Source organism: Tachypleus tridentatus, unplaced genomic scaffold (assembly GCF_004210375.1).
Source record: "Tachypleus tridentatus isolate NWPU-2018 unplaced genomic scaffold, ASM421037v1 Hic_cluster_1, whole genome shotgun sequence".
Classification (NCBI taxonomy): Eukaryota; Metazoa; Arthropoda; class Merostomata; order Xiphosura; family Limulidae; genus Tachypleus; species Tachypleus tridentatus.
In genome coordinates, this window is record NW_027467777.1 from 27,598,062 (window position 1) to 27,617,830 (window position 19,769).

General features: G+C 30.8%; 1 protein-coding gene across 7 annotated transcripts in view; it reads right to left on the bottom strand.

The window, feature by feature from the left end:
* The window catches only part of LOC143241915 (sodium-dependent nutrient amino acid transporter 1-like), a 41,808-nt gene extending 27,782 nt beyond the window's left edge, over positions 1-14,026 (bottom strand). The window contains exons 1-2 of one of the 7 annotated variants that reach the window (XM_076485216.1): positions 13,911-14,026; positions 4,784-4,846 (exon numbers count right to left, since the gene is read on the bottom strand). In XM_076485216.1, the coding sequence (XP_076341331.1) occupies positions 4,784-4,846; positions 13,911-13,928 (81 nt within the window). In that variant the 5' untranslated portion in view covers positions 13,929-14,026. Of the gene's footprint in view, positions 1-4,783; positions 4,847-5,478; positions 5,531-9,051; positions 9,117-10,125; positions 10,186-10,469; positions 10,648-13,910 lie in introns of those variants that run through there. The other 6 variants (XM_076485217.1, XM_076485218.1, XM_076485220.1 and 3 more) reach the window with 6 other exon arrangements.
* Between the last annotated feature and the right edge of the window lie 5,743 nt (positions 14,027-19,769).

Below are 19,769 nucleotides of genomic sequence, written 5' to 3' on the forward strand. Positions count from 1 at the left end.
TTACTTACAACTATTATTAATCTTCGTTGTTCCTGATATCAAGGTTGCTGGTATTTTGTACTTTTATTTATTACTAGAAGTAAATCTTCGTTGGTCGTAATATCAAAGACGCTGGTGTTTTGTATTTTTACTTAGAAGAAGTTGTAAATATTCGTTGGTCCTGATATCAAGATGCTGGAGTTTTGTACTTTTACTTACAACTAGTAGGAAATCTTCATTGGTCCTGGTATCAAGGATGCTAGTGTTTTGTACTTTTACTTACAACTAGTAGTAAATTTTCATTGGTCCTGATATAGGGATGCTGGTATTTTGTATTTAATTATTACTAGAAGTAAATATTCGTTGGTCCTGATATCAAGGATGCTGGTATTTTGTACTTTTAATTATTACTAGAAGTAAATATTCGTTGGTCCTGATATCAAGGATGCTGGTGTTTTGTAGTTTTACTTACAACTAGTAGTAAATCTTCATTGGTCCTGATATCAAGGATTCTGGTGATTTTTAGTTTTACTTATAACTTGTAGTAACTATTCGTTGGTACTGGTATCAACGATGCTTGTGTTTTGAACTTTTACTTATGACTAGTTTTAAATCTTCGTTGGTCCTGATATAAAGGATGCTGGTATTTTGTACTTTTATTTATTACTAGAAGTAAATCTTCGTTAGTCCTGATATCAAGGATGCTGGTGTTTTGTATTTTTATTTATTACTGGAAGTAAATATTCGTTGGTCCTGATATCAAGGATTCTGGTGTTTTGTACTTTTACTTTAAACTAGTACTAAATCTTCGTTGGTGCTGATATCAAGGATGCTGGTGTTTTGTACTTTCATTTATAAGAAGTAATAAATCTTCGTTGGTCCTGATATCGAGGATGCTGGAGTTTTGTAATTTCATTGATAAGAAGTAATAAATCTTCGTTGGTCCTGATATCAAGGATGCTGGAGTTTTGTACTTTTACTTACAACTAGTACTAAATCTTCGTTGGTCCTGATATAGGTGATGCTGGTATTTTGTACTTTTATTTATTACTAGAAGTAAATCTTCGTTGGTCCTGATATCAAAGACGCTGGTGTTTTGTATTTTTAATTAGAAGAAGTTGTAGATATTCATTGGTCCTGATATCAAGGATGCTGGTGTTTTGTACTTTTACTTACAACAAGTTGTAAATCTTTGTTGGTCCTGAAATCAAGGTTGCTGGTGTTTTGTACTTTTACTTACAATTAGTAGTAAATCTTCGTTGGTCCTGATATGAAGATGCTGGAGTTTTGTACTTTTACTTACAATTAGTAGGAAATCTTCATTGGTCCTGGTATCGAGTATGCTAGTGTTTTGTACTTTTACTTACAAGTAGGAAATCTTCATTGGTACTGGTATCAACGATACTTGTGTTTTGTACTTTTACTTATGACTAGTTTGAAATCTTCGTTGGTCCTGATATCAAGAAGGAATGAATGTAAAGGAGTGCATTAGATTCATATTTAGTGGAAAACACTGTGTATCTCATTACATTCATATTTAGTGGAAAACACTGTGTATCTCATTACATTCATATTTAGTGGAAAACACTGTGTATCTCATTACATTAATATTTAGTGGAAAACACTGTGTATCTCATAATATTAATATTTAGTGGAAAACACTGTGTATCTCATAATATTAATATTTAGTGGAAAACACTGTGTATCTCATAATATTAATATTTAGTGGAAAACACTTTGTATCTCATTACTTTAATATTTAGTGGAAAACACTTTGTATCTCATTACTTTAATATTTAGTGGAAAACACTGTGTATCTTCAGTGGTTTTTTTAACGAACACTTTTTGAAAAAATAAAATTTTTAGTACATATGATCCGTTTTGAGACCTGTGAATCGCTTGATTATTTCGTGTTAGGTGTTAAATGATGTAAACTTTATTTCTTGGTGTTTCAGTAGCTTGATTATTTAATGTTAAGTGATAAATGATGTAAACTTTATTTCTTGGTGTTTCAGTACCTTGATAATTCAATGTTAGGTGATAAATGATGTACACTTTATTTCTTGGTGTTTCAGTAGCTTGATTATTTAATGTTAGGTGATAAATGATGTAAACTTTATTTCTTGGTGTTTCAGTAGCTTCATTATTTAATGTTAGGTGATAAATGATGTAAACTTTATTTCTTGGTATTTCAGTACCTTGATTATTCAATGTTAGGTGATAAATGATGTAAACTTTATTTCTTGGTGTTTCAGTAGCTTGACTATTTAATGTTAGGTGATAAATGATGTAAACTTTATTTCTTGGTGTTTCAGTAGCTTGATTATTTAATGTAAGGTGATAAATGATGTAAACTTTATTTCTTGGTGTTTCAGTAGCTTGATTATTTAATGTTAGGTGATAAATGATGTAAACTTTATTTCTTGGTGTTTCAGTAGCTTGATTATTTAATGTTAGGTGATAAATGATGTAAACTTTATTTCTTGGTGTTTCAGTAGCTTGATTATTTAATGTTAGGTGATAAATGATGTAAACTTTATTTCTTGGTGTTTCAGTAGCTTGATTATTTAATGTTAGGTGATAAATGATGTAAACTTTATTTCTTGGTGTTTCAGTAGCTTGATTATTTAATGTTAGGTGATAAATGATGTAACCTTTATTTCTTGGTGTTTCAGGTTTAATTTATAATAAATGATAATCAAATTTATGACACGTTTATGTTTGACTAAACAAAGGTAAGTTTATTAACTTATTGCACTTGGAAGGTAACGTATAAACCTGTGAGATTTATTGATTGGTAATACTATAGAAGATTTTGTTACATACTATTCTCCGTTTATTTTTTACACTAATGAGCAATAATATGAAACAATAATACTCTCAGTGAGAGTTTATTAAAATAATGCAATTATAATTATTGAGGATATAGAATAATGCTGTCGTTAAAAACTTGTTAGAATATTACAACTATTAACAGCAATATTATACAATAATAGTGTCATTAATAGTTTATTAAAATAATCAATTATAATTAGTAAGGATATAGAATCATGCTGTCGTTAAAAGCTCGTTAGAACATTACAGCCACTGACTAAAGATATTGTTTATATCCAAATAACCTATACTACAGGCAAAGTATCCTGTATTACTGTACCTTCAATATACTGTTTATACAGAAACCGTACAAATACTACATGTAAAGCGTCGTATATTACTAAATATTCAATACACTGTTTATACAGAAACCGTACAAATACTACATGTAAAGCGTGATATATTACTAAATATTCATTATACTGTTTATACAGAAACCGTACAAATACGACATGTAAAGCGTCGTATATTACTAAATATTCAATACACTGTTTATACAGAAACCGTACAAATACTACATGTAAAGCGTGATATATTACTAAATATTCATTATACTGTTTATACAGAAATCGTACAAATACTACATGTAAAGCGTGATATATTACTAAATATTCATTATACTGTTTATACAGAAACTGTACAAATACTACATGTAAAACGTGGTATATTACTAAATATTCAATACACTGTTTATACAGAAACCGTACAAATACTACATGTAAAACGTGATATATTACTAAATATTCAATACACTGTTTATACAGAAACCGTACAAATACTACATGTAAAACGTGGTATATTACTAAATATTCAATACACTGTTTATACAGAAACCGTACAAATACTACATGTAAAGCGTGATATATTACTAAATATTCATTATACTGTTTATACAGAAACCGTACAAATACTACATGTAAAACGTGGTATATTACTAAATATTCAATACACTGTTTATACAGAAATCGTACAAATACTACATGTAAAGCGTGATATATTACTAAATATTCAATACACTGTTTATACAGAAACTGTACAAATACTACATGTAAAGCGTCGTATATTACTAAATATTCAATACACTGTTTATACAGAAACCGTACAAATACTACATGTAAAGCGTCGTATATTACTAAATATTCAATACACTGTTTATACAGAAATCGTACAAATACTACATGTAAAGCGTGATATATTACTAAATATTCATTATACTGTTTATACAGAAACTGTACAAATACTACATGTAAAGCGTGGTATATTACTAAATATTCAATACACTGTTTATACAGAAACCGTACAAATACTACATGTAAAGCGTGATATATTACTAAATATTCATTATACTGTTTATACAGAAACTGTACAAATACTACATGTAAAGCGTCGTATATTACTAAATATTCAATACACTGTTTATACAGAAACCGTACAAATACTACATGTAAAGCGTGATATATTACTAAATATTCATTATACTGTTTATACAGAAACCGTACAAATACTACATGTAAAGCGTCGTATATTACTAAATATTCAATACACTGTTTATACAGAAACCGTACAAATACTACATGTAAAGCGTCGTATATTACTAAATATTCAATACACTGTTTATACAGAAACCGTACAAATACTACATGTAAAGCGTCGTATATTACTAAATATTCAATACACTGTTTATACAGAAACCGTACAAATACTACATGTAAAGCGTGATATATTACTAAATATTCAATACACTGTTTATACAGAAACCGTACAAATACTACATGTAAAGCGTCGTATATTACTAAATCTTCAATATACTGTTTATTTACTGACCGTACAAATACTACATGTAAAGTATGGTGTATTACTATACATTCAATTTAGTGTTTATTTACTAGCCATGCTTTTACGCGAATAAATTAGATAAATATTTACTTACCGCGATGACGTCAGAATAAGCAGGAGGTAATTCATTTTCTTGGTTACTTGTGTTCTTCATGTCCTATGAAGATTTGATAATAAAGGTACCTTTAACTTATGATGACTGCTTCTTTTATATAAATAATACTAAATAAGATAACTCAGCTTTTGGTTGTTGGTTTGTGTTCATCTTTCATTTGACTGAAATTACCCGGGAACTAAACAATTTAAAAATGAACTGTTTTATTTGTTAGTGTGGAAGGATTCCATGACGACCGTTATGATGTTACGGTTTTCTGATAAATGTGTCATTTAGGTGATTGTAATTTAAAAAAACAAAAGATTAACGCCCTTTTTACTCCATCTATCATGTTAAACAAAGGAAAGATAAAAACAATCAGGAACGTTTCATCAGCAGATGAGCTTAATAAACTGAGATAATACAGTAGTACTTAATAACTGGTATCTTCAAGGTTTCCAAATAATTCATGCACAGATAAACCACAGTATTGGATTCCTAAGCGAAAAACGGACCATTAAAAGTTTTTGTTACAATGTATTATGTGCGTATAAGTAATATTTTGATTAAAGGGTCGCTAACATTTCTGGCGTAATAATTCCTAAGTTTCTTAAACAGCAGTTGTTTCGTTTACTGTCTATCTACTTGATCACGTCAGTGACCTGTACTATCACTACAAAATTTTTCCGACTTACTTGGTTGGTCTGTGGCTATCCGCTTTTGGTATACCGATAAATATATACAGATTTCCTTTTATAAATGATAAACATATCATGCAAAATATTTCCAACCCAATCCAAGTCGGAAGGTGGCGCAACATGTCGATGAATAGACAAGAGAATTTCTGCATGTAATGTATATATTTATACAGATATATCATAAAAAAATACAAAGAGTATTGAAACATTGTGAATTTTAAAACGAAATAGGGTTCCTGTTATAAAACTTAATGAAACGATAATTAAAACCGCAATCACAAATTTATAAAATGTTATCCTTAAATTGGCTTACACATAAATGTATCAGTAAAGTTGCTAGCGTAGAAATTAAACTTTACAAATTTGTGATTGTGGTTTAACTCTTGTTTCATTACATTTTGTAGCAAACATATAAAATTTAATTCATACTTTATCAGCTTTATACATTTATCTGTGAGCCAATTTAAGGATAACATATTATACATTTATGATTGTGGTTTTAATTAGTGTAAAAGTTATAGCTATCAATGATATGGTAATGTTGAAATGTTATAGATGTTATATCCATTCCATGGACATATAAAAACAAAGACAAATAAACCAGAAAAGAATTACAATTTTAATGCAAAGTATGGATTACTGTAGAGTGCTATAAGAAGTGTAAAAGGTTCACATACAAGTAAAGTTGGATACATTTGAACGACTTTCTATCCCTAAATGAAGCAGACTAAATTTGCCAACGAAAGTATGAATTAAACAAACGTTTTAATATCTATCTCTAGTGTTACGTTACTTATTTGTGTTCTTCTGATTACTTTTGTTTTGGATAATTCTTGTACTAATTCTACAAATAACCAACGATACATACGATTCATTAAAATTTGAATTATTTTTTCTATATATTTATATTATCAGTCTAATCAAAACACATTGGGTGTGAAAATAGGTGTGGCCAAAATTCCTTTCTTCACGCCTAAGGTGGTTTTTTATTAGATATAATGACGTTTTGTCAGCACACACCAACAAACCACAGTAATTAAGAAAATGACATTCGATAGTAACCAATATTAGCTTTAGAATTGCTACCCCACTGTTCAGACCATACCTGTATTTTATAGAATTACGAAATTCATTAAAATATATGGTGGTAGTTTCCTCTCGAAAACAGTAATAATAACTTCTTTTATAGTAACGCTATGGAATATAGATTAACAGTTTCTTGTCATCATAAGTATGCACTTGGTACAACCATATCCTGCATAATTAGTTACACTAATTACTTAATCTAATCTCATGTAACACTAAACTTACTTTAATTTGGATAATTTCATAAAATTTAGTGCATGTGTGCTTAGAATTTGGCAATGAATGATCAATAATAACCGCCCACTCGTATGATTCTGGAAACTACTAATCTAGTTTGCTTGATCTGAACAATACATTCGTATTTGTATCTATAGATTTGCCATCTTTAATCTGAATAACAAAAAACTGAAAGAGATACTCTCTTACTCTTAAATGAATTTGTAGTAAAACCTTTAGACCGATAGCTCCAGAGAATTTTTGCATAAGCGTGCGCAAATCTTTTGGTCAAATTTGAACGATTTTTGTTAATATATTAAGTCCAAATTTGGCACATGATTATAGGATGTAAAGATCTGTCAATGTACCAAATATGAACAAAAATCCATTAAAGTCAAGTATGTTTTTCTGTCAAAAAAAATGAGAAAAACAGATTTTATATTTCTTGTATTTCGAAATGGATTGCCTTAATATTTGGCAATTGAAGTAAGGGTCCAGTGGAACCCATCCACTGAAAATATATCCTATTTTCGATTACCAAATGCGAACAACAAAAAGTGTGAAATCGCTAAAGTATCACTACTGTTAATAACATACATTGTGTCCAGCAGGCCACTCGACAGGAAAAGTGTTTTAATATAAAAAAAAACATTTCAACAGCAAATCTATGTAACAAATAAAGTTATTGTGTTTTTATCTGAAGTACATAAATCTTGTTATTCAAAATCGCTTTAACTTTTTTCTTTCATTCTATTGAATGAAATGTAGAATACCAAACACTACTTGATTAGGTTCAACATGTTTGGTAATTTTAAACGTGTTCAAACCTTTTAAACAGCGTTCAATAAAACTATCAGTTAACTGAAAGGGGAAACTTTGTTTTGTGAAAAATATTTTATGTTTTGCACTTTTTTATGGAAACCTGAAAAGGAACTAACTACACCATAGGCTCGGTGAATTAAGATGTGAACAGGAACTAACTACATTATAGGCTCGGTGAATTAAGATGTGAACAGGAACTAACTACATTATAGGCTGAGCGGATTAAGATGTAAAAAGGAACTAACTATATTATAGGCTCAGTGAATTAAGATGTAAAAAGGAACTAACTACATTATAGGCTCAGTCAATTAAGATATAAAAGGAACTAACTACATTATGGGCTCAGTGAAGTAAGATGTAAAAGGAACTAACTACATTATAGGCTCAGTGAATTAAGATGTAAAAAGGAACTGACTACATTATAGGCTCAGTGAATTAAGATGTAAAAAGGAACTAAATATATTATAGGCTCAGTAAATTAAGATGTAAAAAGGAACTAACTACATCATAGGTTCAGTGAATAAAGATGTAAAAAGGAACTAACTACATTATAGGCTCAGTGAATTAAGATGTAAAAAGAAACTAACTACATTATGGGCTCAGTGAATTAAGATCTAAAAAGGAACTGACTACATTATAGGCTCAGTGAATTAAGATCTAAAAAGGATCTAAGTACATTATAGGCTGAGTGGATTAAGATGTAAAAAGGAACAAAACTATATTATAGGCTCAGTGAATTAAGATGTAAAAAGGAACTAACTACATTATAGGCTCAGTGAATTAAGATGTTAAATGAACTAACTACATTACAGGCTCAGTGAATTAAGATGTTAAATGAACTAACTACATTACAGGCTCAGTGAATTACGATGTTAAATGAACTAACTACATTATAGGATCAGTGAAGTAAGATGTAAATTAGTTTAATTTTGAATTCAAAAGATAAAAACTATCGAAATGAAATTATTGTGCAGTAAATTTTTGTTTACGATAACACTTAGTACCAAAGATTGTAGCTTAGTTAAGTATCTTGGTGTCTAAAAAGTGAAATATTAACTATTTGCTCTTCTATTGGAAACTTGATGTTGTGGTGTTGACTATTGGAATTCCTTAATATCAAAATATTCTTAAAAATTACAAATGTATAGTAGTAAGTGTTCGGGACAAGATTCCAAGAACCTATTTTTCCTGATGGTAAAAAACACATTTGCTAAACCTGGTGCAACCCTTGAACACAACATTCCGTCAAGTTGTTCTAATAATTTAATAAAGATAGGATTAGTTATAACCATAACAACATGATAATTATGAAAAATTAAATTATTATTTAACTCTATTTAACGGTATATCTGTATATCAAGACTCAAAGTATAGACCAATAACAAAAACACGTTCGTCAAAAATTAGTTTAAATATGTCTTTGTAATATTCAAAATTGTTTCTTACCTTAAACGTATTACTTGCATGGATTCAAATACAACCACTGAAATTCTGCTAATTCATAAGTAAAGGTACATAAATACACATGATACAGTTGGTCTAGTGGGACAATTCAAGGTAACCCATATTCCATCATGAAAACCACATAATGGATGTGTACAAAATAAAACAACCGAAATTTCGTCTACGACACAATGTGTACAATGGAGAGCAGTCACCACAACTGTCTGGAGGCAGTGAAGGATGGTATAGATGTGGGATGTTACAGATTTCAACACCCACATTTCGCTCTCCTAATTTTTATTTTTTTTTATTATTTAATTATTCTTTATGTTAGTCTGGCGAACGGAGGTTAAGACTAATAAACGGTGTATCCCCACCGCAATATGGCTCTCACTTCTCAGTCATCTCCAAAACCTAGGATACATTTATTTATCCCACATTATAGCCTGTACCCTAGGGATCATTTCGATTAGTGCGTCATTTTGTATATTTGTTTGAGGTTGTTTTTGTTTTTATAACAAATTATATATATATATATACATATATATAATGGGAAAAACAGTAATATTGGCTCAGCTAAAGGGATTTTTCCAGTAATATCCGCGAATCTTTAGAAATAATAAAATCTTTAAGAAATTATAAATTTTTAAATAGAGATCAAGGTCCGGAGAATATCTGTGTAAGAAAGTAGGGAGACCTCTGTTATGTACAAAGGTAAACTTATACACAAGCCACATGACCTAGCTGTGAATGAATAAATATGATACTTGTCCCTTGCAATTTCACTTCTGATGATGAACTGGTAAACGTCAAAACACGTGTAGAGGGTATGAATTAGCCTGAACTAAAAACTTTCTAATTGTGTGTCAATTTTTAACGTTGTGTTTTATTTGTTCGTTATTCTAAAATGTGTTTGTTTCGTCTTGTTACCTGGTTACATTTCTTTGAAATGTTCAATTATTCTGTATAAAGTAATATTATAAAACAAAACTTACTTTGATGCGTTACCTCATTACAATTCTATCAAGTGCACAATTATTCTGTATAAAACAACGTATTTTACGGAATAAATCGTACCTACTTTGTCTCGTTACCTGGTTACAATTCTTTGAAGTGCACAATTATTCTGTATAAAACAACGTATTTTACCGAATAAATCGTACCTACTTTGTCTCGTTACCTGGTTACAATTCTTTGAAGTGCACAATTATTCTGTATAAAACAACGTATTTTACGGAATAAATCGTACCTACTTTGTCTCGTTACCTGGTTACAATTCTATCAAGTGCACAATTATTCTGTATAAAACAACGTATATTATGAAATAACTCGTACCTACTTTGTCTCGTTACCTGGTTACAATTCTTAGAAGTGCACAATTATTCTGTATAAAACAACGTATTTTACGGAATAAATCGTACCTACTTTGTCTCGTTACCTGGTTACTACTTTCAAACGTGTATGATGACGCTCATAAAAGCAATACACAATACATAATAAAATTCACTTGTCGCTTGGATACAGATTTTCGGATCGTGTTGTATAGTTTAATATATGGTCATTCTCCTGAATATGATATGCTGCAAAGAAACGTTTGTTATCAAAAGATTTGACCTTAACGAGAACGTAACTCTTAATAAAGCGCGATGAATTTTTATTATCTAAAGCAATAAATCAATCTCTGTGAAATATTAACTATCTAGTTACACGTGACTTTATGTCTACATAGAAAAATCATATACGAAGCTCTCATAGTCGTAATTACATTACAAAACACGTCCAGTCGAAAAATTCGTGACTTTTATTAAAGCTGCGATTAAACTGATAAGAACTGTTGGTTGTCAGCTGTTTCAACATGTTTTGTTTTGGTTGACATCTGCCTGTAACCATATCACTGATATATGATTATACCTTGAGAAAAGGATTATCATATCTAATAACATCAATGTCATGTTCGAAGTCCTCATGGACACACACAATAACACCAATGTCATGTTCGAAGTACACATTTTTTAAAATTTATTTTCATATTCACAGTTGTAGAAATAGTGAGTAGCTCTTCAATTTGGTTTACTTAGTTAGGCTAATAGTTGTATATTATTTAAAGGTAAGAATAATATGGAAAAAGTAGATATAAACATAAAACCAGCCATTTAGTCGAAATTCTTAATACCACTGTTGTTCTTTTATCTGACAACAGGGATCAGCAGTGGTTAATCCAGTATATCCCTGATTGCACCTTAAACACTTGGACACGTATATCACTAATGAAGTATTTAACGGGTGTTGTTTTTTTAATTAAAGGTGAATTGTGTGTGTAAATGTTGGATACTTTTCTTCGTAATTAGGAAAGAAGTAGTTCCTAAGTAGACTAAAGGTGGTTGAATATGATACTACAGTTTCTATGCACACCTCTCAAAAGATGGTTGAATATGATACTACAGTTACTATATAAGTTACTAAATATGGTTGAATACGATACTGCAGCTGCTATGCACATCTCTAAAGACAGTTGAATAAGATACTACAGTTACTATAGATGTTACTAAAGATGGTTGAATATGATACTACAGTTTCTATGCATCATCTCAAAAGATGGTTGAATATGATACTACGGTTACTATGGATGTTACTAAACATGGTTGAATACAATACTGCAGCTGCTATGCACATCTCTAAAGACAGTTGAATAAGATACTACAGTTAATATGGATGTTACTAAAGATGGTTGAATATAACACTACAGTTACTATGGATATTACTAAAGATGGTTGAATATGATACTACAGTTTCTATGCACATCTCTCAAAAGATGGTTGAATATGATACTACAGTTTCTATGCACATCTCTCAAAAGATGGTTGAATATGATACTACAGTTACTATGCACATCTCTAAAGACAGTTGAATAAGATACTACAGTTAATATGGATGTTACTAAAGATGGTTGAATAAGATATACAGTTTATATGGACATCTCGCCGAATATGGTTGAATAAGATACTAGAGCTAATATGGATCTTTATAAAGATGGTTGAATATAACGCTACAGTTTCTATGGACATCTCTCTAAAGATGATTGAATAAGATAGTACAGTTACTACGAATGTCTTTCAAAAAATGATAGAAAAAAAATCACAGATATTATGGACATCTGTCAAAAGATGGTTAGATAAGTTTAAGTCCGATCAAGATTCAGTCTGTGCACACCGATTGTAGTTAAACAGTTTTCATAGTGTAAGGATACTAAAATATGATATTTTAAATACCAAACTACACTATTATACGAAATTATAAATTATACTGTCAGACTTGCATACAGTATATTATAGAGCGTTAGAACATGGTTAAAATATTAGAGGAGTCGTCTTAATTAAACAGGTGTAGACTTCAATCATCGTGGAAAGTTATTAAAATTAGAATAACCCACAGCATAAACTATTGGTTATTGGTTACATAGCTAGCAGTTACTGAACATTGCTTTTGGAAATGTAGTCTGTTTAAATGTTTTTAACGCTTTGATAATGTTAATATAAGGTATGTGATCTTGATAGAACTTTGATAATGTTGATATTAGTTACGTGTAGATGTAGATAACACTTTGATAATGTTACCACTAGGTATGTAAATAGAACTTTGATAATGTTGATATTAGTTACGTGTAGATGTAGATAACACTTTGATAATGTTACCACTAGGTATGTAAATAGAACTTTGATAATGTTGATATTAGTTACGTGTAGATGTAGATAACACTTTGATAATGTTACCACTACGTATGTAAATAGAACTTTGATAATGTTGATATTAGTTACGTGTAGATGTAGATAACACTTTGATAATGTTACCACTAGGTATGTAAATAGAACTTTGATAATGTTACTACTAGGTATGTAAATAGAACTTTGATAATGTTGATATTAGTTACGTGTAGATGTAGATAACACTTTGATAATGTTACTACTAGGTATGTAAATAGAACTTTGATAATGTTGATATTAGTTACGTGTAGATGTAGATAACACTTTGATAATGTTACTACTAGGTATGTAAATAGAACTTTGATAATGTTGATATTAGTTACGTGTAGATGTGGATAACACTTTGATAATGTTGATATTAGTTACGTGTAGATGTAGATAACACTTTGATAATGTTGATATTAGTTACGTGTAGATGTAGATAACACTTTGGTAATGTTACTACTAGGTAAGTAAATAGAACTTTGATAATGTTGATATTAGTTACGTGTAGATGTAGATGACACTTTGATAATGTTACCACTACGTATGTAAATAGAACTTTGATAATGTTGATATTAGTTACGTGTAGATGTAGATAACACTTTGGTAATGTTACTACTAGGTAAGTAAATAGAACTTTGATAATGTTGATATTAGTTACGTGTAGATGTAGATAACACTTTGATAATGTTACTACTAGGTATGTAAATAGAACTTTGATAATGCTGATATTAGTTACGTGTAGATGTGGATAACACTTTGATAATGTTGATATTAGTTACGTGTAGATGTGGATAACACTTTGATAATGTTACTACTAGGTATGTAAATAGGACTTTGATAATGTTGATATTAGTTACGTGTAGATGTGGATAACACTTTGATAATGTTACCACTAGGTATGTAAATAGAACTTTGATAATGTTACTACTAGGCATGTAAATAGAACTTTGATAACGTAACCACTAGGTATGTAAATAGAACTTTGATAATGTTACTACTAGGTATGTAAATAGAACTTTGATAACGTTACTAATAGGTATGTTAGATTAATTATAAAACTTTTTATAGGTGGTTTCTTATGTTTCTGTTACAAGGTACGAAATAAAATTATCTTACCAGGCTCTTAGCATCCATGTTTATTCAGTCCACTTTCTGACCAGAGTAACATGATAAAAGATAAAAACTTAGGCTTAATCTTATATTATCTATTTAGGTTAACAAAGAACAGGTTTATCGGAAATAGTGTCATTCTATGATACAGAACGGTGGTAGACAAAGCTTTAAAAATACTGTCGTTACGACACATGAAACAATACATACGTTACAGTGATAATCATAACGTCATAAGGTTTGCGTTCAATGGATGTGTGTACTGAGATAAAAATAGACACAAGTTGTTTAAATGTTCTTACAGTTCCAAAACTGATTTACTCTATAAAGGTTTAATGTATGGAAGTTGGATTATATTTACTGTATCTTACAGTAAAAAACAGAAAAAAACAAACAAACCATACAGTACAGTCAAAAGGTACCTTTATCACCACCTGGACACGCTGTCACTAAAGGCAGAACTTGTATTGTTCCATTAAAATACAGTAGTAATATAAAGATGTATTGTACTGTTGAGTTACATAGTAATATAAATATGTATTGCACTGTTGAGTTACAGTAGTAATATAAAGATGTATTGTACTGTTGAGTTACATAGTAATATAAATATGTATTGTACTGTTGAGTTTAGTAATATAAAGACGTATTGTACTGTTGAGTTACAGTAGTAATATAAATATGTATTGTACTGTTGAGTTACAGTAGTAATATAAATATGTATTGTACTGTTGAGTTTAGTAATATAAAGACGTATTGTACTGTTGAGTTACAGTAGTAATATAAATATGTATTGTACTGTTGAGTTTAGTAATATAAAGACGTATTGTACTGTTGAGTTACAGTAGTAATATAAATATGTATTGTACTGTTGAGTTACAGTAGTAATATAAATATGTATTGTACTGTTGAGTTACAGTAGTAATATAAAGATGTATTGTACTGTTGAGTTACAGTAGTAATATAAATATGTATTGTACTGTTGAGTTTAGTAATATAAAGATGTATTGTACTGTTGAGTTACAGTAGTAATATAAATATGTATTGTACTGTTGAGTTTAGTAATATAAAGACGTATTGTACTGTTGAGTTACAGTAGTAATATAAATGTGTATTGTACTGTTGAGTTTAGTAATATTTAAAAGATGTATTGTACCATTAAGCTATAATAGTAATATAAAGATGTATTGTAGCGTTAAGTTATAATAGTAGTATAAAGATGTAAGTTATAATAATATTTAAAAGACGTATTGTAGCGTTAAGTTATAATAGTAATATAAAGATGTAAGTTATAATAATATTTAAAAGACGTATTGTAGCGTTAAGTTATAATAGTAATATAAAGATGTAAGTTATAATAATATTTAAAAGACGTATTGTAGCGTTAAGTTATAATAGTAATATAAAGATGTATTGTACTGTTAAGTTATAATAATATTTAAAAGACGTATTGTAGCGTTAAGTTATAATAATATTTAAAAGACGTATTGTAGCGTTAAGTTATAATAGTAATATAAAGACGTATTGTAGCGTTAAGTTATAATAATATTTAAAAGACGTATTGTAGCGTTAAGTTATAATAATATTTAAAAGACGTATTGTAGCGTTAAGTTATAATAGTAATATAAAGATGTATTGTACTGTTAAGTTATAATAATATTTAAAAGACGTATTATAGCGTTAAGTTATAATAGTAATATAAAGACGTATTGTAGCGTTAAGTTATAATAGTAATATAAAGATGTATTGTACTGTTAAGTTATAATAACATTGAAAAGACGTATTGTACTGTTAAGTTATAATAATATTTAAAAGACGTATTGTAGCGTTAAGTTATAATAGTAATATAAAGATGTATTGTACTGTTAAGTTATAATAATATTTAAAAGACGTATTGTAGCGTTAAGTTATAATAATATTTAAAAGACGTATTGTAGCGTTAAGTTATAATAATATTTAAAAGACGTATTGTAGCGTTAAATTATAATAATATTTAAAAGACGTATTGTAGCGTTAAGTTATAGTAGTAGTATAAAGATGTATTGTACCGTTGAGTTACAGTAGCAATATAAAGAGGCCTGGCATGGCCTAGCGCGTTAAGGCGTGCGCTTCGTAATCTGAGGGTCGCGGGTTCGCGCCCGAATCGCGCCAAATATGCTCGCCCTCCCAGCCGTGGGGGCGTTATAATGTGACGGTCAATCCCACTATTCGTTGGTAAAAGAGTAGCCCAAGAGTTGGCGGTGGGTGGTGATGACTAGCTGCCTTCCCTCTAGTCTTACACTGCTAAATTAGGGACGGCTAGCACAGATAGCCCTCGAGTAGCTTTGTGCGAAATTCCAAAACAAACAAGCAATATAAAGATGTATTGTACCGTTGAGTTACAGTAGCAATATAAAGATGTATTGTACCGTTGAGTTACAGTAGCAATATAATGATGTATTGTACTGTTGAGTTACAGTAGCAATATAATGATGTATTGTACCGTTGAGTTACAGTAGTAATATAATGATGTATTGTAGCGTTGAGTTACAGTAGCAATATAAAGATGTATTGTACCGTTGAGTTACAGTAGCAATATAATGATGTATTGTACTGTTGAGTTACAGTAGCAATATAATGATGTATTGTACCGTTGAGTTACAGTAGCAATATAATGATGTATTGTACCGTTTAGTTACAGTAGCAATATAAAGATGTATTGTACCGTTGAGTTACAGTAGCAATATAATGATGTATTGTACCGTTGAGTTACAGTAGCAATATAATGATGTATTGTACTGTTGAGTTGCAGTAGCAATATAATGATGTATTGTACCGTTGAGTTACAGTAGCAATATAAAGATGTATTGTACCGTTGAGTTACAGTAGCAATATAAAGATGTATTGTACCGTTGAGTTACAGTAGCAATATAATGCTGTATATTACTGTTGAGTTATAAGGTTTAAAATTATCTGATCCATTCAGTGATTATAATTGTCTGATCTGTTGTGGGTACCAATGGTTATCGAATATTAGTTTCTATATTGGCAGTAAAGTTTGCATTACATTTGTTGATGGTGGTCTAAGACTATATTAATATTTAATAGAGACCGACGTCAGAATGAAGTTTATTTTTGTTTCAGAACGTAAATAAATTCTTATGTTTCAGTGTTAAAGTTAATTTATGAAGACAAGGATTGTTGCTCATTTCGTGTGTGGCTATGTGAATATAAACATAGAGCGAGGGACAAAAAGCACAATAATAACTGTCACTAAAATGTGGAAAACAAACAAACAAATGATAATATGTCATAGCATCTTTGAATTATTAAAGAAACAAAAAACATTAAAATCTCCAAAAATTAGTCGAGGTCAACAAAGATAGTTCCATTGCAGATACCGGTCATTAGTCGAGGTCAACAAAAACAGTTCCATTGCTGATGCTATTCCATAGTAGTGGTCAACAATAATAGTTTAACTGCAGTTGCTGGTCATTAGTCGAGGTCAACAAAGAGAGTTCCACTGCAGATACTGGTCATTAGTCGAGGTCAACAAATACAGTTTCACTGCAGTTGCTGGTCATTAGTCGAGGTCAACAAAGACAGTTCCATTGCTGATGCTATTCCTTAGTAGTGGTCAACAAAAATAGTTTCACTGCAGATACTGGTTATTAGTCGAGGTCGACAAAGATAGTTTCATTGCAAAAGCTGGTCATTAGTCGAGGTCAACAAAGATAGTTCCACTGCAAATGCTGGTCATTAGTCGAGGTCAACAAAGATACTTCCACTGCAGATACTGGTCCTTCGACTACTGAAGCTGGATATCAGAACAACGTTTCGACCTTCTTAGGTCCTCTTCAGGTTAACAAATTTGCAACTAACCCCTAGAATTTCTTCTCTAAGACATGTATCTAAGAAAGTCGAAGCGTTGTTTTGTACTTTATTTTAATTAAAGTTTTAATACCCATACCAGCCGTCTTGAGAATACAATCACAGAAACAGTTGAAGACAAATCATCGTGATCACGCAGGATGAAAAAGTTCAGCATTTAAATGAAATTATTGATTCATCTAGAGATAAAATCTCATCTCCAGAGGTTGTGCAGAAATCATGAATCTTTACTAGTGAATCATGGGCAGTCTTCTAAACTCTAAATAATGAACCAGCTGCACCTTTAGCTCACGAGTCTTTACCAGTGAATCATGGGCAGTCTTCTAAACTCCAAATAATGAATCAGCTGCACCTTTAGCTCACGTGTCTTTACTAGTGAATCATGGGCAGTCTTCTAAACTCTAAAGAATGAATCAGCTGCACCTTTAGCTCACGTGTCTTTACTAGTGAATCATGGGCAGTCTTCTAAACTCTAAAGAATGAATCAGCTGCACCTTTAGCTCACGTATCTTTACTAGTGAATCATGGGCAGTCTTCTAAACTCTAAAGAATGAATCAGCTGCACCTTTAGCTCACGTGTCTTTACCATAGAATCATGGTCAGTCTTCTAAACTCTAAATAATGAATCAGCTGCACCTTTAGCTCACGAGTCTTTACCAGTGAATCATGGGCAGTCTTCTAAACTCTAAAGAATGAATCAGCTGCACCTTTAGCTCACGAGTCTTTACCAGTGAATCATGGGCACTCTTTTAAACTCTAAATAACGAACCAGCTGCACCTTTAGCTCACGAGTCTTTATCAGTGAATCATGGGCAGTCTTCTAAACTCTAAATAATGAATCAGCTGCACCTTTAGCTCACGAGTCTTTACCAGTGAATCATGGGCACTCTTTTAAACTCTAAATAATGAATCAGCTGCACCTTTAGCTCACGAGTCTTTACCAGTGAATCATGGGCACTCTTTTAAACTCTAAATAATGAACCAGCTACACCTTTAGCTCACGAGTCTTTATCAGTGAATCATGGGCAGTCTTCTAAACTCTAAATAATGAATCAGCTGCACCTTTAGCTCACGAGTCTTTACCAGTGAATCATGGGCAGTCTTCTAAACTCTAAATAATGAATCAGCTGCACCTTTAGCTCACGAGTCTTTACCAGTGAATCATGGTCAGTCTTCTAAACTCTAAATAATGAATCAGCTGCATCTTTAGCTCATGAGTGTTTACTAGTGAATCATGGGCAGTCTTCTAAACTCTAAATAATGAATCAGCTGCACCTTTAGCTCACGTGTCTTTACTAGTGAATCATGGGCAGTCTTCTAAACTCTAAAGAATGAATTAGCTACACGTTTAGCTCACGTGTCTTTGCTGCGATTTTGCAGTTTTATTCAACAAAATCCTGCGAGAAACGTTTGATTTCACGCTCCAAGATCCACCCAAATTCGCAAATAAAACAATTCTACCCTTGAGCATTTGTTTTATAGCAGTTCAGAGAACGTGTCTGACTGCGGTGTATAATTTGATAAATAAAACCATACACAAAATGTTTTAATCAACTATTCAAAAAAGTACATTTTTCTTACAAGCCTGTAATGTATAAACCAAATACACACTCAGTGCTTTCCAGCTTTTACTGTAATGTATAAACCAAATACACACTCAGTGCTTTCCAGCTCTTACTGTAATGTATAAACCAGATACACACTCAGTGCTTTCCAGCTGTGGCTGTAATATATAAACCAGATACACACTCAGTGTTTTCCAGCTCTTACTGTAATGTATAAACCAAATACACACTCAGTGCTTTCCAGCTCTGACTGTAATGTATAAACCAGGTACACACTCAGTGCTTTCCAGCTCTGACTAGTTATACTGATGTTCTCTAAACTTGTAAAAATCGGACATCGTGAAAATGATATGTTTGTACTTCACAAAATACTTATTTAAAAGCACCATGTTTTCCTAACCTATTTCCCACACTGATTCTATTTAAAATCTGC